The 24872-nt window shown below is 49.1% G+C and overlaps 1 protein-coding gene across 1 annotated transcript in view; it reads left to right on the top strand.

The window, feature by feature from the left end:
• Nucleotides 1-24872, top strand: part of NUSAP1 (nucleolar and spindle associated protein 1) — a 38638-nt gene that overhangs the window by 10874 nt on the left and 2892 nt on the right. The window contains exons 4-11 of the mRNA XM_054025023.1: nt 1148-1331; nt 3883-3981; nt 4854-4966; nt 5758-5823; nt 6051-6238; nt 6559-6743; nt 15241-15354; nt 24687-24798. Coding sequence (XP_053880998.1) covers nt 1148-1331; nt 3883-3981; nt 4854-4966; nt 5758-5823; nt 6051-6238; nt 6559-6743; nt 15241-15354; nt 24687-24798 — 1061 coding nt within the window. The remainder of the gene's footprint in view (nt 1-1147; nt 1332-3882; nt 3982-4853; nt 4967-5757; nt 5824-6050; nt 6239-6558; nt 6744-15240; nt 15355-24686; nt 24799-24872) is intronic.

Raw genomic sequence — 24872 nt, 5'->3', positions numbered from 1 at the left:
TCTTTGTGTTTCTGACTCACGGGATGGGTTTGCAGTGGAATCTAGAATTAGCGAGGGGTGGAAGTTTAATGCAAATTTCCAGTGCTGACTATGCAGATACCCAGCCCTTGGAAGCTTCTCCCCGTAGGAGAAATAGAATTAACTGGTTTTACCTGGTTTAGGAGGCCCTGAGAGACACAGGCCAAAAAAATATATAAAGAGTCAGCCTGATCTGATTCATGGAGAGAGTCACTCTGGAATAGAGAACTGACAAACTTATGGACCTACCAGGATCTCATGCAGATGATAGGTCATATCTGGTAAGCTTAGGATGCATATAGATTGATTGTTGAATTTTTTTCTCTGTACAGGTCTGTCTCATCTTATGCTGGGGTTATGTCCCGCGGTCAGCGCGTAAAGCGAAAACCGTGTATAGTCAAAATTACATTGAGTGTAATGGCGGGCGGAATTGCCCGCAGTACAGGAACAGTACTTAAATTGTTGTTCTCTCTCTTTTTTTTTTTTTTTTTTTTGCCGACTGCGTAAAGCTGAATTTCCACATGTTAAGTGCGCGTAAGATGTGACAGACCTGTAATGCTTTTGACTGAAATAAATGTACTGTACTTTGCGAAAGCTGGTTGATCACTGACTCTGATTGTTCCTGAGAGAGCAGAACTGCAAGTGTTAAACTAAAGTCAGAGCTGCTGGGGCAAGCACAGTGAATTGCAAGGGGACTGCATCCCTGAAACTCTGATCTGGAGGGAGAAGAACATGGAGGTTCCCAGCCTGACACTTAAGGGGATGCTCTCGAGGAGACCACAAAAGGGGCATATGTGCAGTTAAACCCAGAACTGTGACAATAGCAATGTCAGTGGTTTTGTTTTGTTTTGTTTATAAGGGGTGAGAGATTACAACACATATACCAGCAAAACTCCTGGTGTAGATGCAGGTATAGTGGCAACAAAGTGACTGTCGGTAGGCTTATTTTGCTTGCCAAATATAAGCTATCCGAAAAATCACTTCTTTGCTGGTCTAAACTGCATCTACACTACTAGGGTTTGATGGTATAGCTATACCGGCAAACCTTTTCTACTGTAGAACTTGTCCTAAAGAACAGGCAGAACATCCTTGGAAAAAAAGGCCTAACCTAAACATCTTTGAACTCCAGAATTATTCAGAAATGACAGAAAAAGTACCCCGGGATGGAGACAGCAAGACGACAAAGACAAGCAAAAGACACCAAACCGAGGAACCTGTAGCTAAGAACAAAGCTCCTGTGAACCCAGCAATGCATCCCATGCAGAGCCAGCAAAGGGAGAAGATGGTTTCTGCTAAACGAAATGGAGCTGAAAGTAAGGGGAAACTGCAAGTAGTTCTTAGTTTGGTTACTTACAATACTTCAAACAGGAATTTTGATTTATATACTATGTCCATAAAAATATTGTGGAATGTCCTGGTGGTCTAACAGCCCAGATTGTTGTCCCATGATAGATCGTTTGTTTGAGGAATACCTTTCACTTAAGGGTGATATGTGAAGAATCTTTTAAAATTTGGACTTGTGCATTTGTTTTCTTTATGAATTTTAAAGAAGGCTTGAAAGTTGGAAGAGGGTGAGGGTTCTACTTAGGTTTTTTCCTTGGGACTGTCAAGTCTGGTCTTCCATAGTTTTGGTGAAGAACTTCTTGGGGGTCTGAACATGCTCTTACTTAAATAAGCTAGTGTATGAAATCTTTAGCAAAGGTCCATTTCCCAAACATTACTTCTTGGAGAACTAGTAAAATAATCTTCATAAGTTTAAAGCGAGTGAAAGGTGAGCAATTGAGAATGGAAGGGATTTTGGATCAGGCTGTTCAAAACCTTTTTTGCTAACTATTTAAATCCAGTCATCATAGCCTTTCAGGGTAGACAAGACCTGCATTTCTTATGTGAAAAGCAAGCTGAATATTAAAAAAACCTTTCAGGCCTTCTTTGTATATTGTTTAGAAGAAGAAGACGAAGATGGGGTGCACAATCCCAACTCTTTTCCTTTACAGGTCACCTTTAAATTCAGTGTCTCTTGGATTATTATAAATGTGATACTCTCTTCCTGAGGAAAGAGGTGGGGAAGAGTACTTCATGTGTTGTACTTCATTGACCTCTGCTTGCATATGACTCAACTTTCCCAGATGTGTAGTTAGTATAAATTTATACTCAGGCTAGGAAAAAAACATTATTGTTGGGCAGCTTAGACAGCAAAAAACATGTCCAGGCAAGTGAAACTTCATCATTCCCTGCCTGCTGTGTTTGATGTGATACTGAAAATCAGAACTGGTGTCTTCCTCACTTGTGGTGTGTGTGGCCGTGAGCAGGTTTCAGGGGATCTGCTAAAATAAACCACAGAGCAGGACTGGCATTAGACTTGCTGGGGCCCAGGACAGAAAGCCAAAGCCCATCACCCAGGTTTGAAGCCAAAGCCTGAGCAACTTAGCTTTACGAGGCCGCCTATGATGTCGGGCCCTGAGCAATTGCTCTGCTTGCTACCCCCCTAAATGCCAGCCCTGGCTTTTAATCTACTGGATATGGAGAAAAACAGTTGTGGCACACGTGGGCCATGGAATTTTTATAGCATGCTGTGGGGAGGGGCTCAGAAAGAAAAAGGTTGAGAACCCAACACTAAGCCATATACAACCCCATGCTCTGCTCCAGGAAGATGGCACAATAGGTATGTACAGTCCCTGAGTTGCAGCATGGACATAACTGCTGTTCAGTAGAGTATGCAAGAAAACTGTTATGGGAAGCCAAGTTTAATGTTTCGCCCCGAGTTAGATACACCATTCAACACACCCAGTTGAGTTTTTCAAGCAACACACAATATATAAGAGCCTTCTGTTTGACCCAACAAGTTGAGCTTTCAGATTGAGAAACAACTTGCAGTATCCCTCTCTTACATCATGATCATAGTTCTTGTTTGAGTTTACACTTGCTGCCTTCTGTCTGAGCAATGGTTCCTTCTAGTGACACAACAAGTGTTCTGTTACAAGCCTACAGAGAAACTTACACACATGGGGTAAAAAAAATCACTAATTTTCCCACCCCTTGGTCCCATTGTGGTAGTTTGTTTTTTTCCCCCAATATCATGAAGCTATTCTATACTGACTTCAACACAGACCTGAAATAAGGAATAATTGAGCATTCGCTTTCTGTATACAAATGCTATCATACTCTAATCAAACGTCTTTTTAAAAAATACAGCTGTTTGTGAATTGTATTAAAATGAAGAAAGAAGACTAACTGAACTCAACAGAAATATCGGTGTAAACATGATACAAAAGAAGCTGAATTCAAACCATACAAATTAGGAAAAGATTTAAGACTTATTGGCTAAATCTTTAGTCACTGTGTGGTTCTGCTCTCAAGTCTCTAAGTAAAAATGTCACCCCCTGTTTAAACAGATAAGCTCTCAGATGTGCATTCAGGTATCTCTGCTTACAATAGTCATGGAAGCTTTTATTATTACTAGTATTAGTGCTGCAGAGCCAACACCGCTAAGAGAAAGTTACACTTTGTGCAGGCAATTGGGTTGCCACTCAGAGCAGAACTTGGCCTGCAGAACCTTTACTGATGGTGATGCATGAGAAGGAAATAACCTGCCTTGACTTTCCGATACCATATTGAGCTTGCAGTTGGCAAAGTCATCCTATTACTTGGGTACACCTTTGATGTGGAGGCCTTTGAGAGACTATAAACATGGAACTCCACAATTCCATTTTTACTTCTCGTACTAGAGCCCAATTTAAGGGAGTTGAGTACTTCTTTGGCATACAAGCTTCCAGAGTTTCATGAAGCAAAAGAATAGCTTGAGTTTTAGTAACGTTAAGCTAACCTTCCAGTAGTTTTAAGACTTGTTTAATTTGATTGTACCAGATGACACTCTTCCAGCCCATCCTCTAGCTGGGAAGATCCCTCGATATGTAGACCGTCTGTCTAAAACCGGAAAAACAGGAGTGAAACCCATTACACCAAGTAAGTTATTTACTATCTCTGAAAATAAGCTTATTGTCCATGTATGAAAGGAGACTTGCCTGTTACTGCCTAAATGAATCCAATCTCATTGTTTTTTTTAATATGGGACTCGAAATTTCATAGGGCTTGCTTGGGGGAAAACATCTTGCTCTTTTATAAAGCAATTGTCGTGGCTCTGAAGTGTTCCACTGTGGTGTATATCTGCCTGTGTTTCTCCAAAGAGCTGGTTGTGTTGGTAGTAGATAAATGTGCTTAGTTTTAAAATCAGTTTGTCAAGTGCTTTGGAACCCTTCGGGGTGAAAAGCATATATATATGTAAGGATTTTTTTTAACAGACAGGAATGCTAAATTATGTTACTATCTTTTTTTCTTTGAACTAATGATCTGCCCTAAAATGGATGACCAGTAAATGAAGTAATAATGACTTGCCATTTGTTTAGGACTAGTCAAGGCAGAGATAGGCGACCACTTCCACTTGTTTTTAATCACTTTGACCAATGGTCTCAACCTATTTACCATTGTTGGCCACATATGAAGCGCTTCTGTTATGTGGACCAAATCTGCACTAAAATATATATATCTATATACTGCCTGTATACATATCTATACACATATATTTATGGCCCTGAGGATGTCACATGGGCCGCACCTGTGTGCTGATGGGGCCGCAGTTTGAGAACCACTGACTTAGACTCACAGGATACAGTCAGGAAAAATAGTGCACTTAGATTTTTTTTTTTTTTTTCTCCTATCCCCTACTGACAATTATTCCAGGTTTGCACCATCCTCTCTGATCATTTAAATTTGCCTATAAATGACCAATCTTTGCCTATAAATGACAATTTCTCTTTCATATTTTTGGAATTTTGAAGATTTCAAGAAGCTGCATGAGGCTCACTTCGAGAAAATGGAGTCTATTGATGCCTACATTGAGAGAAAAAATAAACTGATTGAAAACTTCAGCAATTCTATCAATGAGGTCAAGGTAAGAATCATTAGAGGATCATATCCCTCATCCCTACATTCTTCTAAAATCTAGAGAGGGTTCTTTATTGCATTATCTCCCCACAGTCCCTCAGTATGAGTCATGCATTTAGCCATGTGGCTAAAGAACCATTTTTGAGGAGTAGTTTACTGGTAGGGGGCCCATGCAATTTCAACGATCCTAACATCCCATAGACTGCGAGGATATGTCTATCCTGAGTACTTTGACTGTCCCTTTCTGCCTGCCACAGAACTAACCTTTCTCTGACTCTCGTGGTAGCATAAATACTTTATAAGTAGTTCCTTAAAAAAAAAAAAAAAAAAAGTAGACTCCTAATTACATTGGTGGGGTTGTTTGGCTTTTTTGTCTTCCTTCTTAATTGTGTCTGGGTTGCCATGGAACTTGAAAATCTTAAAAAGTGGGATTTAAATGGTGGTCTTGACCTGTTAATGCCCATCCAAAGTGGAAAACTTAAGTGCTTTTAATATACCTTCTTAGGGAAAGGCATTTGACTCACCTTCAATAAAACATGGCATATAAATGGTTTTTGATGGCCCTTGATCTCTCTCAAATTCTGTATTCTAAACTTGAACGTGTGGGAATTCCAAAATAATGGCATTTCCAGATGTGACAAATGTGTGCACATGCCAAGATTTACAGCAAAGTACACCAATGAATATGGTCAAAACAAGAACATTGAAACTTATTCTGAATGTTACGTTTCTTATCTTGCTGATAGATACCAAGTGTATGGATGAGTATTTAAGACCCCATATATTTTATTTTTGCAGATGTTGGCTAAAAAAGCTAACCACCCAAAGGCATGTGAGAAAGGAACTCCACACAGCAATTCTAAGGTGAGGGTTCTTCCTCCCCGCCCGCCCCTCCCACCCAGATAATCTTTTCTGTCTAGTTACGAGGGAGATCTTTTCTTTTTTGAATATTATTCTTTAAAGCAGACTGATCTGTGCACTTGTGATTAAATGTATTATGTTCTGTAGCTCCAGCACAATCCAGGCAGCAGTGCCTATCCGAATGCTAAACTCTCGTAGAATGTGCTAAATGCCCACTTCTGTGTTTCTAGAAACGCTCCGGCGGCAGAGTGTTTTTATTCAGCCCACATCCCCAAAGAGGAAGGTTCTCTACCAGTTGTACTCCAGGCAACCTGCGGCGCTCCCCACGCATCTCTGTAGGCACCGGAAATCTGAGTATTTTATCTCAGAAATCTTTATTCAATCCCTCCATTCTCTCAACAACCAAAATGAATGTCAGGTAAAAAGGACTCACCAAAAATATCAGTCAAGTATTTGGTATAATATATAAACAACACAGTGAACTAAATCATGAAATTTAAAAATTGAACTTGAAAATTAATTGCAATAAAAACATTGTTTGTGTGATTGTTGCATTAGTTGTTGATAACAATTCCATATTCATGACAAGGAATGTGCCAAAGGATTATGTATTACAGAGTTTCATGTTTTCTCTGATGGATAATAAGAGATTTACATTGGTTAAAATGTTTTTAATGAGCACCTGTTAATGCAGGAAGGTTCAGATCTTTATTCCGACTAATAACTACTTCCTTTCAGATTCTCAGAAGCTACAAAAGATAATGAACACAAGCGCTCCCTTACCAAGACTCCATCTAGAAAGTCACCATTCTTGGAGATTTGCACACCTGATAGCCAGAAAAGTGGCAAACCCACAATTAGAAAGAGCACTAATGGAAATGCAACAAACCATGAGCTGACTGCATCAAAGACCAACCCTAATGGTAATCTTCTGAGAAACTGATGCTATAAAATGTACATAATATTTGGAAACAAGCTTTAATGCTTTAGCAAAGGGCAAGGGGAGATATATTATTTTCCAAGACTAGAGTGATTTTTCAGGGGACTGCAATATCTTGTGTTTTAAATGTATATTTTCTTTGAACTGAAAAGGGTAGGTGCTAAAAATCTTTGGATAAGATAAAAGGCAAGAAATCTCCAGTCTAGCTGTTCTTATTGTGTGTGGTTGAGCAGTTTCTGTATTATGCTATTAGCACAGGGGTGGGCAAACTACGGCCTGCAGGCCGGATCCGGCTCCTCAGGGCTTTGGATCTGGCCCGTGGGACTGCCCCTGTGGTGCAGTGGGCCCTGCGCCACTCTCCAGAAGCAGCCGGCACCACGCCCATGCGGCCTCTGGGCGGGGAGGGGCAGAGAGCTCTGTGCGTTGCCTGGAGGCAAGAGCATCGCCCCCTGCAGCTCCCATTGGCCAGGAACAGGGAACTGCGACCAATGGGAGCTTCGGGAGAGGTACCTGTAGGCGCAGCAAAGGCAGCACACACAGAGCCCTCCGCCCCCCCTTCCCCAGGGGCTGCAGCACTTCCTGGAGCAGCGCGGGGACAGGGCAGGCAGGCAGGGAGCCTGCTCTGGCCCTGGTGTGCACCACTGCCACCCCAAAGCCCTCCTGCACCCCGCCCCCAACTCCCTGTCCTAAGCCCCCTGCCTGCACATGCACCCCTCCTGCACCCCAACTCCCTGCCCTGAGCCCCCTTGCACACCCTGCACCCCTCCTCTGCCCCAAACCCTTGCCCTGAGCCCTTCCTGCACACCACACCCTGCACTCCCTCCCACACCCCAACCCCCTGCCCCGGCCCTGCATACAATTTCCCCACCCAGATGTGACCCTCAGCCCAAAAAGTTTGCCCACCCCTGTATTAGCAGATAAAAGTGCCACAAGGAAACATAAAAGCACCATTGCAGACTTGGTACTAGAGTACTCCAGAAGAGGTTTAAGTGTCATTGTAGAAAAGCTCCCTGGACCACTAAATAACCATGCAATGGAATAGGTAACAAGTTATCATACTTGCTCTAGAGAAGTGGAAAACCATGTATGGTGTGATGCATGACTTACCAGTCTCAAAATATACCCATACAATTGTATAGAAGTCCCACTTCTGATAATAAAATTAACCGTTCATATCCTACAGAGTACTGAAGTTGAGAGCAGGAAAGCAAGTGTTGGGACAGCATGTGAAGGTCATGTCCTGAGGTAGAAATATATTAGATAGCTAAAATCAATCCTGAGCAAGAAATCAGTATTAGAACAGCTTGAGTGGTTTACTTTGTTTTGGGTAGTTCAGGATTAGGGTTAAATTCAACATTTCTTGGAAGCGTTGATAAAAGTTTGTATGGGATAATAGCTGGCCTACATAAAGGGATAAGGCACCCCAGGTAGTCTTGTTTTCTTAAACATCTTAAGAAAGGACTGAGCTCCTCACTATTCACACCTCACGTCCTATGTGGCACATTTGACCTATGTGTCAAGGACCCAAGAATGGTATGCAGGCATTTATGCCAATCAGTACAGTATCCATTTGTTAGTTAAGACATAGAGAATCTTGAACTGCTAGAGAATTAATGTTCTTCTTCGAGTGATTGTTCACGTCCATTACACATTAGGTGTACACGCGCCGCGTGCACGGACGTCGGAAACTTTTTTCCCTTAGCGGCTCCCGGCGGGGCCCCCTCCTTCCCGCCAGAGCGGCGCCCCGCTCCTGGGTGTATATATATCCCTGCCGACCCGACCCCTCCAGTTCCTTCTTACCGTCCGTGGCGGCGTTGGAACAACTCTGCCTCTCGTCTGAGAGTGTCCCTTAGCAATAGTCATTAGTGTTATCTAGTAGTTATCAGTTAGTTTGTAGTAGTGTTGAGCCAGTAGTTAACAGCTCATCAGGGTACTTAAAGTTCCTGCCGGGGTTGTTTGTTCAGCCCCGGCCCTGGGCGGCGGGGTATGCCACACGCCCAAGGCTTCAAGGCTTGTGCCACGTGCCGCAGGCCAATGCCATTGAGCGACCCCCCCCCGCTTCATGTCTCCGTTGCCTGGGGGAGGCTCACCAGAAAGAGCGCTGCAAGATCTGCAAGGCCTTTAAGCCCAGAACTAAAAAAGAGAGGGACTTTCGCCTTAAGCAGCTGCTCATGGAGACGGTGTTACAGCCCTCCACTTCGACGGCACCGTCTGCCTCCGTGCGGAGCGCCCCGGCATCGGTGCGGGAACCGGCACCGGCGGGTCACCCGAAGCCCGCGGCACCGACCCAGCGGGGAAATACACGACGCCGATCGTCTTCGCCGGCGAAAGCGAAGGGCCAACCTAAGGCCCGAGGACGCTCCCCGCACAAGAGGGCGGCACCGGTAAAGACCTCGAGTGCCCCTAAGGCCGATACGGACCCCAGTAGTGGCTCCGGCACCGAAAGGCCCGTCGAGCCCCGGGATGGGCGCATCGAGCGAGGATGAAGGGCTGGAGGAGCTCGTGGAACAGCCCTCCACTCCGGACACGTTTGAGGCAGCTAAGGACCTCATTGCTTTGTCCGTTGAGGCCCCGGCACGCGCTGAGGGCGCCCCGCCGATGCTGCCACGCAGAGGCAAGCCGGCGATGGTGCGCCCATCACGGTCGCCGTCTCGGCACTGCTCCAGGAACCGGTCCCGGTCGAGCTCCGCCTCGGTGGACTCCCGGTTGCCCTCGGTGCAGGAAGCACCGCAGCAGTCAGGCTTCAGCAAGCGGTCGGCACCGACTCAGCAACCGAGCACGAGTCGGCACCGCGAAGCGTCAGCGGTTCGTTACCCAAGGCCGACCGGCCGTAGCCGGTCCCGCGATCACCGGTACCGTTCCAGGTCCAGGTCGGCGAGGCGCTATTCCAGGTCCTGGTCGCGGAGGCGCTACTCCCCAAAACCGGACCGGCACCATCCTACAGCTCCACCGTGGCCTTCCAGGTCACCGTCCGTGGTCTCGGGGACTGACTCAGACCGGTACGGCGGGTATGCCCATAGGTCACAGGCCAGCAGAGACTACGGTCAGTCCCAATGGGGCCAATGGCCATTCTGGACACCCTGGGCCTACCACCAGCAAGGGCCCCCATCGAGGGCCTCGAGATCTGGGCCATCCGGGTACCGATCCCGCTCCCCGCGACACCGTCCGCCATCGTATAGGGAGGCAACGGTCTCTAGACCACCGGAGCGGGAAGGAGTGGACTCGGCACCGAGTACGGTGCCGTCCCAATCCCACGCTGCGGGTCAGGCCGCAGAGGAACAATTGGCTGATGCCGGATTACAGGACAATGAGGATGGGCAGAAGGCCCCGACCTCTTCCTCCTCGCCAGACGAGGCGGTAGCGGGCACACTGGTGTCCGGCCCTCCCCCGATTGACCATCGGGCACACCAAGACCTGCTTCGCCGGGTAGCCCTCAATCTGGGCCTGCAAGCGGAGGAGACTGTAGAGCAGGACGACCCCATGGTCGATATCCTGAGCCCAGAGGGCCCCTCCAGAGTCGCTCTCCCGATTATACGGACAGTACAGTCTAACTATAAGACGGTGTGGCAAACACCGGCCTCCAGTACGCCAACTGCAAAAGGCGTGGAGAGGAAATACTTCGCCCCATCTAGAGGGTTTGACTTCCTCTTTCTACATCCGTCCCCCTGTTCGCTGGTGGTCTCGGCGGTCAACGAAAAGGAGCGGCATGGCCAGCAAGCTCCTGCCCCCAAGGGCAAGGAAGCTAAGAGATTGGACTTATTCGGGAGGAAAGTCTATTCATCGGGGGGCCTTCAACTGAGGATCGCCAATCAGCAGGCGATTCTAAACAGGCACAATTTTAACTCTTGGGCATCAGTTGCCAAGTTTAAGGACTCCCTTCCACCTGACGTGCATCAGGAGTTCACGGCCTTGGTGGATGAGGGAATGGCAGTGGCCAAGACCTCATTACAGGCTGCACTAGACTCAGCCGACGCTGCGGCTAGAACAATTGCGTCGGGAGTCATGATGAGGCGTTCGGCGTGGTTGCAGGCTTCAGGTCTCCCGCCAGAGGTGCAGACCACGCTGCAGGACCTCCCATTTGAAGGTTCGGGCTTGTTTTCCGACCAGACGGACGCCAGGCTACATAGCCTTAAGGACTCACGAGCGACCCTTAAGTCGTTGGGTATGCACACTCCGGTAACGCAGCGTAAGCCCTTTAAGCCCCAGCCGCCGCAAAGGCAATACCACCCTCGCCCCCGACACGAGCCGTACCGCCGTCGAGGCAGGGATAACAGGCGGAGACGTAACAATACGCCTAACCAGGGCCAGAGTCACGGCCAGGGCAAGCCACAGCCAGGGAATAAACCAGGCTTTTGAAGCTACGCCCGAGGACAGCGTACCATATTCCATACCGGATCCTCCTCTGTTTTTCAAGGACTGCCTGTCCCATTTCTACCGGGCATGGTCGCGCATAACATCGGACCAATGGGTCCTGCGCACAGTGAAGGCGGGCTATACCCTCCAGTTTTCCTCGCCCCCTCCCTGCCATCTCCCTTCCCCGTCCCTCTTCAGGGACCCTTCTCACGAGCAACTTCTCACGCAGGAGGTTCAGACCCTTCTCGCTGCTGGAGCAGTAGAAGAGGTTCCAACAGACCTGAGGGGAAAAGGATTCTACTCCAGATACTTCCTGATCCCCAAGGCAAAAGGAGGCCTCCGTCCTATTTTGGACCTGCGCGATCTAAACAAGTTTCTGATCAAAGCTCGATTCCGTATGGTCTCCCTGGGAACTATTATCCCATCCCTGGATCCGGGGGATTGGTATGCTGCCCTCGATATGAAAGATGCCTATTTTCACATCGCAATCAATCCGGCCCACAGGCGATTCCTGCGCTTCGTTGTCGACCAGCTCCATTTCCAATTTACGGTCCTGCCCTTCGGCCTGGCGTCAGCACCACGAGTGTTCACGAAATGCATGTCCGTGGTAGCAGCCTTCCTTCGAAAGAGAAGGATGCGTGTGTTTCCGTACCTGGACGATTGGCTACTCACGGGCAGGTCGGAGGCCGAGGTCCGATCTCACGTGACGCTGGCCTTGCAGACATTAGACAAGCTCGGCCTCCGGGTCAATGTGCCCAAGTCCACGTTAGTCCCCACACAGAGGCTGGACTTCATAGGTGCAACCCTGGACTCGGTAACCGCGCAAGCGAGCCTACCAGAGGCACGGTTCATGTCAATTCACAGAGCCGTAAGCTCGGTCCAAAAGTTCCCCACGACAACGGCAAGGTGTTGCATGCAGCTCCTGGGGCATATGGCAGCTTGCACACACGTGGTCAGGCATGCCCGCCTGAGGCTCCGGCCTTTACAGTTGTGGTTCGCCCACACGCATCGCCCCAACAGAGACCCATTGGATCAAGTAGTCACGATCCCAAACCAGGTGCTCGGCTCGCTACGCTGGTGGCTCGATCGCCAACAGGTATGCGAAGGGATCCGCTTCGCTGCCCCACAGTCCACTCTGACGTTGGTAACAGATGCATCGGACCTGGGTTGGGGGGCGCACCTGGGGGAACTGCGGACCCAAGGGCTGTGGTCCAGAGAAGACAAGCTGCTTCACATCAATCTGAAGGAGCTAAGAGCGGTTCGCCTCGCCTGTCAGACCTTCCGCGCCACCTTAAAAGGTCACAGCGTGGCAGTCCTGACGGACAACACTACCGCCATGTTCTATATAAACAAGCAGGGCGGGTCACGGTCTTCTCCCCTCTGTCACGAGGCACTCCAATTATGGAACTTCTGTATAGCCCATGCGATACACCTCATCGCGACATATCTTCCGGGGATTCAAAACGGCTTAGCTGACCGCCTCAGCCGATCCTACCGAATGCACGAATGGACGTTGAGGCGAGACGTCCTGCATTCGATCTTCCGGAGGTGGGGCTTTCCCCGGGTGGATCTATTCGCCACCAGGGACAACAGCCAATGCCCTCAGTTCTGCTCGTTCCAGAATCTCAGCCGGGGATCATTAGCAGGTGCTTTCATGATCCCATGGGGAGGGAGCCTGAGATATGCCTTCCCTCCGTTCCCACTCATACACAAGGTTCTCCTCAAGACCCGCAGGGACAGGGCGACGATCATACTTATCGCCCCGGCCTGGCCACGCCAGCATTGGTTCACGTCCCTGCTGGAACTGTCCATAGCCGATCCAATCACCCTCCCCCTCCATCGCGGCCTAGTCACGCAAGACAAAGGTCGCCTACTCCACCCGAACCTGTCTTCGCTACATCTCACGGCATGGTATCTCTCTGGCTGAATGATGCAGAACACAGGTGCTCTCACCAAGTCCAGCAAATCCTCCTTAATAGTAGGAAGCCCTCTACAAGAGCGACCTACCTGGCAAAATGAAAAAGGTTCTCCCACTGGTGTGAGCCTCAACGCATACAGCCTTTACAAGCCTCAGTTCCGTCGATCCTGGACTACCTACTGCACCTCAAGAATCAAGAGCTTGCGCCCGCCTCAATTAGAGTTCACTTAGCCGCTATCTCGGCTTTCCATCCGGGAGAGTTGGGAGTGTCAGTGTTCTCCAACCCCACAGTGGCCCGATTCCTCAAGGGGCTGGAAAGGGTGTTTCCCTACTCGCGCCCGCCTGTCCCGGCGTGGAGTCTGAACCTAGTCCTAACAAGACTCATGAGTCCCCCCTTTGAGCCCCTAGCCACTTGCTCCCTCACGCACCTCTCGTGGAAGGTGGCATTTCTCGTGGCCATCACATCGGCCAGAAGGGTATCGGAATTGAGAGCCCTCTCTTCGGAACCACCCTATACAGTGTTCCATAAGGATAAGGTGCAACTGAGGCCGCACTCCAAATTCCTCCCAAAGGTGGTATCACAGTTTCACATGGGGCAGGACATTTGCCTACCGGTGTTTTTTCCTAAACCCCATACGGACCCTCACCACCGCAGCCTACATACCCTGGATGTCCGAAGGGCGTTGGCATTTTACCTGGAACGGACCAGGCCGTTCCGCAGAACACCCCAGCTGTTCATTGCTATTGCGGAACGTATGAAAGGCTTGCCTATCTCGACACAGCGCTTGTCGGCATGGATTGTGCATTGTATACGCACTTGTTATGAGCTCGCCAATGTTCCGGCCCCGGAGATCCGGGCCCACTCGACTAGAGCCCAAGCGTCCTCAACGGCCTTCTTGGCGCAGGTCCCTATCCAGGAGATCTGTAAGGCAGCCACCTGGTCGTCCATACATACGTTCACAGCCCACTACGCGATCCATCATCAGACCAGAGAGGACGCGATGGTCGGTCGGGCTGTGCTACAGTCAGTTGTACCTTGACTCCTACCCACCTCCAATGGTAAGCTTGGGAATCACCTAATGTGTAATGGACGTGAACAATCACTCGAAGAAGAAAGAACGGTTACTTACCTTCTGTAACTGTTGTTCTTCGAGATGTGTTGTTCACGTCCATTACACTTCCCACCCTCCTTCCCCTCTGTCGGAGTCTCCGGCAAGAAGGAACCGGAGGGGTCGGGTCGGCAGGGATATATATACCCTGGAGCGGGGCGCCGCTCTGGCGGGAAGGAGGGGGCCCCAAGGGGAGCCGCTAAGAGAAAAAAGTTTCCAACGTCCATGCACGCGGCGCACGTACACCTAATGTGTAATGGACGTGAACACATCTCGAAGAACAACAGTTACAGAAGGTAAGTAACCGTTCTTTTTTAAATGAAGACTTAGATTCTGAAGTAAATTATGTAGCATTCTAAAAATAATCCCTGTTTCTGTAGCAAACTACATGACCATGTAAATTGTATTATACATGTGACTCACAACTTTTATTTGGTACTAACAGTTTTCTCAGTGGTGTGCAAGTAGAACAGTTAACAGCTATCCAGTACCTTCAGTGTCTTCCAGTGTGGACCACGTGCTAGACTGTGTCACAGACACTTCCCTTTCCATTCATAGTTTTGTGGACCACTTTCCATGCTCCTCATGATTGCAGACCAACCTTATGTAACCTACAGTAATTGCTTACATGAAAAAATAGCAATAGTACTTAATGTATTTTTAGTTGTGATTTAAGGTGACAGCTGGAAATGAGCATCATGTGATCAGCATGCTCCCCATAGACCACTGGGAGACCACAGGCCAGTAGAGAAACACTGAACTAGATATATGGCTTAGCAACTCTGCTACACACCAGGGCTATCTACTTAAAACCAAACCAAAAGAGTGAGACCGTCCACATCTGCCCTTTGTACACTCTTGCCCCATATTGTTCAACCTCTTCCTTGTTATCCAAAGTGTTAAATGTGTTTTCAATGGAGTACATTTTATAGTGTGTGGATTCTTGGTAGTTTGTAAGATCCTATGGTACTTTGGTTTGACTGGCTTAAAGAATTGGGCTGTTGTAGTGCTCTCCTTATGTAGTTTCCCAACTGTTCGCTTTTAAGAGCGGAAATTCTTGTTCCCTCTCTCTAAACATGGTACCCTGGTTTTCGTTTTAGCTGTTACACCATTCAAGTTTGCAGCTCAGACTGCAGAACCCACAAGTACCAAGAAGCCAACATTTGATCTGAAAGCAAGTCTGTCAAGGCCACTTGGATATCAGCCACACAAAGGTACTGTGACTTTGTGCTATTTCCATAGGGGAGACAAAAGCACTGAGCTTATGAAAGAGGGCATTCTTACATTATGTGCAGCAACAAAGCACCTCTGTCATACCACATATCTGATCACACACTCTACATGGGGGATGTAGCCTTAAAAATGATAGCTTGTGCTCTGAAGTTAAACCATTCAAAGTATGTTCTCTAGCAGAGAGGCTTTTGCTAAGACAATCTGGGCTTTTAACAGCTGGACTGGTTCTTTCTGTTTGCCGCTAGAGGAATTCTAGTTTCTCAAGTGTTTAGACATACTGCATTCTAGGTGTCAGAACATCAAGTTCAAATAAACAGGCAACTTTTTCCAAGCCCTGTCTAATACCTAATCACCAGGCTGAAAAACACACCCTCCTGTTGGGCCTATAGATGCTGGATTCCTGCTGACTGAGCTCTGCTGCCAATTAATGCTGCCCTCCTACCACCACCACACAAAACAAGTCAGTTCTGGGACACCTCCACAACAACATATGTCCCCCCATAAATCAAGTTTTGAGTGATTGCTCATGTCCATTCCATTGTAGGTGTGTGTGTTCGCCACATGCACTGCTGTCAAAGTTTTTCCTTCAGTGGTATCCGTAGGAGACGAACTCTGGCACCCTCTGGAGTGGTGCACGTATGTGCTGGTATAAGGGGCACCGCTGGCTCCCCCTCCCTCAGTTCCTTCGTACCACCAGTGACAGTGCTGGAACGTCTCCTCGCCTCGGCTAGCTTACTTCTCTCAACTGTGTCTAGTTATGAACTTTTTGTATATAGTTTAAAAACTTTTACAGTTTTACAGTTCCCTTAGTGTTAGAGTTAGTAATAGTTGGTTAGTTCTGGATGGGACTTAGCCTACAGACGGGGCCTTGTGACTGCTGCAAGAAACCTGTGCCAGTCAGTGATCCCCATAAAAGATGTCTAAAGTGCTCGGAGGAAACCCATGTGAGCGACAAGTGTCGCATCTGTAAGAGGTTCAGGCCACGAACAAAAAAGAAGCAGGACATTTGTCGTTGAGCGCTCTTTATTGAGTCAGCCTTCGCACTGGCATTGGAGCCGACTAGATCGGACTCTGCTCCAAGCACTGCAGCCTCGGTGCGGAGTGTGCCACCAGCACTGACCTCCGACTGGCACTGATCCCCATCCCTGGTACCGGATGAACAGCAAAGAAAGGCCGGGAGAGAGCGTTATCCTGTGTCCCGTAAAGGGAAGGAGAGAGCCAGAGGACAGCAAAGACCCATGAGGGGCAGCTTTTTCTCTATGGATGGTGGCCAGGCTCCAGTACCTACAGAGCTGTTTGGGCCCACTTTGAGATCCGCCCACCACCCCAGAAAGCAGTAGAGGCACTCGGCACCTGGCAGTGCTGTCCACACCAGAGGCTGCTAAGAATATATTGTCCCTTCTGGTGCCTCCCATGCCTGCTACTAAGGTGCACCATTCAAGGGGAAAACCCATCCTGGGACCCTTCCAGCGGTCTCTGTCAGTGCAGCAGCGCTCACCTGAATAGTGCCACCAGCCCCCAGATGCGGGTCAGCTTACCTACCAGAGTTCCCGGTGTTGTTCTCCAGTCTCTCTAGGCAGTGTTCACTGGGATCCCAGCATCAATCACCGGCTGTCTGGCACAGACCCTTGGAGACTCATCACCAATCCCCAGAACCCCAGCGCTTAGAGCGTCTGAATAGGTCTCCAGACTCGTAGTACCATTCTGGAGGGTTGGTACGCCGGTCCCCCAAGTCCTGTTACCAGTCTTCAGTTCACTGGTACAGATCTCCATGGGCACGTTGACGGTCTCCAAGATGTCGATCATCTCACTCCTGGTCCACGGAGCAGCACCGCTCTCACAGTGTGAGGCTTCGATCGCCAGGGTACTGTTGCCGAACGCAGCCGCCAGTCACTGGAATTGTGGCACCGAGAGACATCGTCCCAGTACAACTCCCCAGTGGAGGTCCACAGAGAGAGCTGACAGGAACAGGGTAGACAGGTGACATCAGTCCTGTCCTGATCCCCCAGACAAGTCTCCCCCTCTTCAGGCTCAAAGCAAGGAGGAAGACCTGCCCGCAGGCCAAGGGCACCTGCCGGGACCATCAGCATTTCCTTCTGGGCACCGGGGGGCTGCATGGCCCCAAGGCCAATTGCCAACCCCCTGGCATCTGTGGAACCCCTGGACATTTCCCCAACCGTCGCTGGGGCATCAGTTGGTCTCAGGGTCATCGGATAGACAGTCGGCCACAGTCTCCTGCCCACCCCGTGACTCGGAAGCGGAGTCAGAGAAAGCCCCACAGGGACGGCCTGGCAGAGGCAATGGGGTTACCAGGCCCACCTATACCTGCCTCCTCTTCATCTTTGCCCGACGAGGCGATAGCGGGGCCCTCTGACACAGTCCCCCAGGATGACACAAAAGCCCACCAAGAGCTTTTGAAGAGAGTGGCTTCAAACCTCGGGCTGGAAGCTGAGGTGCTGGTGGAGCCCTTGGGACTCCCTGTTCGATATGCTGAGTGCAGCAGCCCCCTCAAAGGTGGCATTACCAGTACACATGGGAGTTGTGAAACTGATCAACTGTGTGAAATCAGTTTCACACATACAGAATGGGAAGAGACTGTCTAGGAAGGAGTACAGCAGAAAGGGATCTAGGGGTTATAGTGGACCACAAGCTACATATGAGTCAACAGTGTGATGCTGTTGCAAAAAAAGCAAACATGATTCTGGGATGTATTAACAGGTGTGTTGTGAGCAAGACATGAGAAGTCATTCTTCCGCTCTACTCTGCTCTGGTTAGGCCTCAGCTGGAGTATTGTGTCCAGTTCTGGGCACCGCATTTCAAGAAAGATGTGGAGAAATTGGAAAGGGTCCAGAGAAGAGCAACAAGAATGATTAAAGGTCTTGAGAACATGACCTATGAAGGAAGGCTGAAAGAATTGGGTTTGTTTAGTTTGGAAAAGAGGAGACTGAGAGGTGACATGATAGCAGTTTTCAGGTATCTAAAAGGGTGTCATAAGGAGGAGGGAGAAAACTTGTTCACCGTAGCCTCTAAGGATAGAACAAGAAGCAATGGGTTTAAACTGCAGCAAGGGAGGTCTAGGTTGGACATTAGGAAAAAGTTCCTAACTTTCAGGGTGGTTAAACACTGGAATAAATTGCCTAGAGAGGTTGTGGAATCTCCATCTCTGGAGATATTTAAGAGTAAGTTAGATAAATGTCTATCAGGGATGGTCTAGACAGTATTTGGTCCTGCCATGCGGGCAGGGGACTGGACTCGATGACCTCTTGAGGTCCCTTCCAGTCCTAGAATCTATGAATCAAAGCCCTTTGGCAAACCCCCTCCTCCCTGCCCCCATCTCTAAGTGGGTGGAGCGGAAGTACTATATCTCCGCTAAAGGGTTTGAATACTTGTACAAACACCCTGCCCCAAGCTCGCTGGTAGTGTCAGCAGCCAATGAGCACGATAGACAAGGCCAACCGGGATCAACCCCTAAGAATAAGGAGGTGACTAAGCTCGATCTTTTCGGTAGAAAGATTTATTCTATGGCCAGTCTTCAGCTAAGGGTGGCCAATCATCAGGCCCTACTTGGCCACTATGATTATAACATTTGGCAGTCCGTGGCCAAGTTCGCAGAGTCGCTGCCTGAGGAGCCCAGGAAGGAATTCCTGGCTATCCTGGAGGAGGGCAGAGCGGTAGTCAGGACAGGCAAGCAGGAGTGTGCCACAAGCACCGACCTCAGACTGGCACCGATCCCCACCCCTGGGTACCGGTTGAAAAGCAAAGAGATGCCGGGAGAGGGCGTTATCCTGTGTCCCGTAAAGGGAAGGAGAGAGCCAGAGGACAGCAAAGACCCATGAGGGGCAGATGCAGCAGACCTCCGCGTCCTGGTCTATGACTTCGGCCATTTCAATGAGGCGGGGATCCTGGTTGTAGTCATCAGGTTTGTCAGCAGAGGTTCAGCAATCCATCCAGTACCTTCCCTCTGACGGCTTGGTGTTGTTTGCAGAACAGACAGCAAGTTGCATGGCCTAAAAGACTAGGGCCACCTTGCACTCACTGGGCCTGTACACTGAGGTACCCACGAGGAAGTGGTTCAAGCCAAAACAGTCCCACAGGTTCGGGGTCTCTTCCCATTCAGAGCCATTCCTTAAAAAGGGCAGGGGCTACAAGCGCCGGCATGGACATCAGCTGGCCTCCTTAGCTTACTCTAGCTCTAGCCAATGGGGTAGTAAATAGGCATTTTGAGGGTGCGCTCAAGGGCGACCTTTCAGTCTGTATCCTGGATCCAGCATCCCTGTTTTTTCCCCAACCGCCTATCTCCCTTCTTCCCTGCCTGGGGCTCTATAACACCGGACCAGTGGGTCCTCAGCATAGTTGCAGGGGGGTATACCCTTCAGTTTATTTCTATTCCCTTCCTCCCTCCCTGTCTCTTTTCAGGGACTCTTCTCACAAGCATCTACTCACTCAGGAGGTGCTGGGCCTTCTGCAGGTGGGAGCAGTAGAGGAAGTTCCTCTGCAGTTACGGGGAAAAGGGTTATATTCCTGCTATTTTTTTTATCCCAAAGGGGGTCTATGCCCCATCCTCGACCTGCAGGGCCTCAATAAGTATCTCAAGAAGTTTAAGTTCCGCATGGTCTCCCTGGCCTCCATCATTCTTTCCCTGGATCCGGGAGCCCAGAAGGATGCCTACTCACATACCAATATTTCAGGGACACAGACGGTTCCTACATTTCATACTATCAATTTGCAGTGCTCCCCTTTGGCCTAGCAAAGGCATCAATGGTATTCACAAAGTGCAGGTTAGTGGTAGCGACCTATCTCAGATGTTAAGGTATGCAGATCTACCCGTACCTCAACAACTGGCTCATCAAGGGCCGCTCCAGATCCAGCGCAGTGTCACGAAGTTGCAGGCCACTTGCCAAGCTTTAGGCCTGTTGATAAATGAACAAAAATAAACATTAATTCTGATTCAAAGGATAGAATTTGTCGGAGCGGTACTCGATTCTATCCGAGCCAGAGCATTCCTGCTGGAGACCAGGTTCAGGGCAATGGTAGATCTGATTGCCAGCATCACAACCCATCCGCTTGCCATTGCCTGGGTCTGCCTCAGACTACTGGGGCACATGGCAGCTTGCATGTATGTTGTCTGTCATGCGAGACTCAGGCTGCGTCTCCTCCAGATGTGGCTGGCGTCAGTCTACTCCTTGGACAGATATCACCTGGACAAGATTGTCACGATCCCACCCCACAGATATTTACTTCCCTGCAGTAGTGATCCGATCCAACTTTGGTAATGGAAGGTGTGCTGTTCGCAAGCCCATGACCCACGGTCTCCCTGATTTCAGACACGTCTGAACTCGGTTGGGGAATGCATCTCTGTGTACTGCGGACTCAGGGATTATGGTCTCGGGAGGAGCTTGCGTTACATTTAAATGTCAGAGAACTCAGAGCCATTTGCCTGCCTTGTGGAGGCTTCCTTCCCCAGCTGTCCGGTCAGGGGGTGCAGGTGTTGATGAACAACACAGCCTCCATGTTCTATGTCAACAGGTAGGGGGGAGCTTGTTCGTCGGCTCTGTGCAAAGAAGCCCTCCGTCTATGGAACTTCTGCATTCAGTATGCAATCCACCTGGAAGCCTCACACCTCCCTGGCTTCCTGAACACGCTGTCTGATCACCTCAGCAGGTTCTTCTCTCACCACGAGTGGTCCCTTCACTCTGAAGTCGTCAGGATGCTCTTCCAGAAGTGGGGAGCTCCCCGAGTGGACCTGTTCGCCACCAGACAGAACAGAAAGTGTCATCAGTTCTGCTCTCCTCAAGGCTTAGGCAGAGGCTCATTTTCCAATGCCTTTCTCCTGTCATGGTCCGCAGACCTGATGTACGCCTTCCCGCTGATTCTACTCATGAGCAAGGTTCTCTTGAAGATCAAGAGGGACAAGGCGTGGATCATGGACATGGACCAGCATTGGTTCGGCATGCTCGTGGACCTGGCCATAGCGGCCCTGTGGCCACTTTACAGCCGCCCAGAGCTACTCTCACAGGATCATGGTCAGCTCTTGCACTCAAACCTCACCTCTCTCCACCTCACGGCTTGGCTGCTGTGGCTGAACCTAGAGGAACAAACCTTCTCTAGTCAGGTACAGCAGGTTCTCTTGAAGGACAGAAAACCCTCCACCAGAGTGACTTACCTGGAAAAGTGGAACCATTTCTCTTGCTGGAAGTCGAAGTGGAATATTTCCCTGACCCAGTCATCCCTGCAGTCCATCCTGGATTACCTGCTTCACTTGAAGCACCAGGGCCTCGCCTTTTCCTTGATCAAGGTGCACCTGGCAGCCATGTTGGCCTTCCATACCAGCGTCCAGGGTAGAGCTGTATTCTCACATGAGATGACAATCAGGTTCTTGAAAGACTCTTTCCGCCAATCCGGGGCCCGGTTCCCCAGTGGGACCTTAACCTGGTCCTCTCCAGGCTCATGGGTCCACTCTTTGAGCCTATGGCTTCTTGTTCCCTCTCTACCTGTTGTGGAAGGTTGCATTACTTATTGATCACGTTGAGTCTCAGAGATTAAAGCCCTCACTTCAGAGCCCCCGTATACGGTATTCTACAAGGACAAGGTTCAGCTGCGACCCCATCCGGCCTTCCTGCTAGAGGTGGTGTCGCACTTCCATGTCAATCGGGATATCTTCCTCCCTATGTTCTGTCCAAAGCCTCACATGATCAATGAGGAGAGATGCCTGCACACTCTAGATTTCAGGCGTGCCCTAGCTTTCTACTTGGAGTGCATCAAGGCCTTCGGCAGATCGACTCCTCTCTTTACTGCGATCACTGACAGGATGAAAGGCCTTCCAGTGTACTCTCAGAGGATTTCAAACTGCATCCACACTTGTTACAAGTTGGCGCAGTCTGTGTCTCCACCGATAATGAAGGCTCACTCTACTAGAGCTCAAACGTCTTCAGCTGCCTTCCTGGTGCATGTCCCTGTCCAGGACATCTGCAGGGCTGCAAGCTGGTCTTTGTTACACATGTTCACTACGCATTACGCCATTACCCAGCAGGCCAGAGATGATGCTGGATTTGGCAGAGCTGTGTTGCAACTGACACGTCCATGAACTCCTGCTCGCCTCCAGAGGTACTGCTTGGGAGTCACCTATAATGGAATGGACATGAGCAATCATTCGAAGAAGAAAAAACAGTTACTAACCTTTTGTAACTGTTCTTCGAGATGTGTTGCTAATGTCCATTCCATGACCCACCCTCCTTCCCCTCTCTTGGAGTTCCAGCAAGAAGGAACTGAGGGAGGGAGAAGCTGGCGGCTCTTATACTGGCAAATACGTGGGCCACTCCAGAGGGCACCAGAGCCGGTTCCCTATGAATACCAGTGAGGGAAAAACTTTCAGCACCAGTGCATATGGTGAGCACACCCACCTATAATGGAATGGACACTACACGGAGAACTACAAGCCAGTCAGCCTCACCTCAGTTCCTGGAAAAATCATGGAGCAGGTCCTCAAGGAATCAATTCTGAAGCACTTAGAGAGGAAAGTGATCAGGAACAGTCAGCGTGGATTCACCAAGGGCAAGTCATGCCTGACTAACCTAATTGCCTTCTATGACGAGATAACTGGCTCTGTGGATGAAGGGAAAGCAGTGGATATGTTATTCCTTGACTTTAGCAAAACTTTTGCCAGCAAGAATACTGTGGGAGACTGTATCAAGTTAAAGTAGTATGGGCTGGATAAATGGACTATAAGGTGGATGGAAAGCTGGCTAGATCGTTTGGCTCAACGGGTAGTGATCAATGGCTCCATATCTAGTTGGCAGCTGGTATCAAGCGGCGTGCCCCAAGGGTCGGTCCTGGGGCCAGTTTTGTTCAATATCTTCATTAATGATCTGGAGGATGCATGGACTGCATGCTCAGATGACACTAAACTGGGAGGAGTGGTAGATACGCTGGATGGTAGGAATAGGATACAGAGGGACCTAGACAAATTAGAGGATTGGGCCAAAAGAAACCTGATTAGGTTCAACAAGGACAAGTGCAGAGTCCTGCACTTAGGATGGAAGAATCCCATGCACTGCTACAGACTAGGGACTGAATAGCTAGGCAGCAGTTCTGCAGAAAAGGACCTAAAGGTTACAGTGGACAAGAAGCTGGATATGAGTCAACAGTGTGCCCTTGTTGCCAAGAAGGCTAATGGCATTTTGGGCTGTATAAGTAGGAGCTTTGCCAGCAGATCGAGGGACGTGATCATTCCCCTCTATTCGACGTTGGTGAGGCCTCAGTGTCCAGTTTTGGGCCCCACACTACAAGAAGGATGTGGAAAAATTGGAAAGAGTCCAGCGGAGGGCAACAAAAATGATTGGGGGCTGGAGCACATGATTTATGAGGAGAGGCTGAGGGAACTGGGATTGTTTAGTCTGCAGAAGAGAAGAATGAGGGGGGATTTGATAGCTGCTTTCAACTACCTGAAAGGGGGTTCCAAAGAGGATGAATCTAGACAGTTCTCAGTGGTAGCAGATGACAGAACAAGGAGCAATGGACTCAAGTTGCAGTGGGGGAAGTCCAGGTTGTTGGATATTAGGAAAAACTTTTTCACTAGGAGGGTGGTGAAGCCCTGGAATGGGTTACCTAGGGAGGTGGTGGAATCTCCTTCCTTGGAGGTTAAGGTCAGGCTTGACGAAGCCCTGGCTGGGATGATTTAGTTGGGGATTGGTCCTGCTTTGAGCAGGGGGCTGGACTAGATGACCTCCTGAGGTCTCTTCCAACCCTGATATTCTATGACATGAGCAACACATCTCAAAGAACAACAGTTATGCAAGGTTAGTAAGGTTAGTTTTTTCTGCTGACCCTAGAGTCTGCTGCTGTGTTGTCAAGATAGCCCCACTCAGAGCTTTCTGCTCAGATGGCAGGGAGCTGAACCTGCTCTTCTCCTGGAACAGGCCACTTCCCCTCCCTCTAAAACAGGGCACAGTAGATTAAGGAACAGGAAGGATTTGGTCAGACAAAGACCATGGTGGCAGATCCCTGCCTTCCATAATAGCAGAGAGGGCTCCATTATGGGGTAGTCCCCAGTTAATGCTACCCCACAGGCAGGGTTCTGAGGGGAGGCTTCTGCCACCCCCAGCAGAAAGCCCTCTCCCCAAATAGCTGGCTAGTATCCAGATTGATGTAATTGACCGGGGTGTTTGTGCTTGATCTTAGATGCAGTCAGGCAACTTATGTTATCTGTAGAGTTGAGGATGAGAATGTCAGTATTAACAACATAAATACACACAATTACTAAATGTTAATAACTAGCTGGTCTGTTTTTTATTTATTTGTGCTTCTTACAATGTAGGAAGACTGAAACCTTGGGGTGACTCAAAAGAAAACACTGTCCTGAATAAATCTATGAATAGCAGTGTCTCTTCACACACACAAGATTACAAACAGCCACGTCTCCAGACCAGGTCAGTACAAGGGTGTTTTAGGTGCCATTTTAATACTAGAACTCTGTAGGAGAACACTAAGACTTAAATATGTG

The sequence above is a fragment of the Malaclemys terrapin genome, chromosome 4, assembly GCF_027887155.1.
Source record: "Malaclemys terrapin pileata isolate rMalTer1 chromosome 4, rMalTer1.hap1, whole genome shotgun sequence".
Classification (NCBI taxonomy): Eukaryota; Metazoa; Chordata; order Testudines; family Emydidae; genus Malaclemys; species Malaclemys terrapin.
This window is presented reverse-complemented; position numbering and strand designations above follow the sequence as displayed.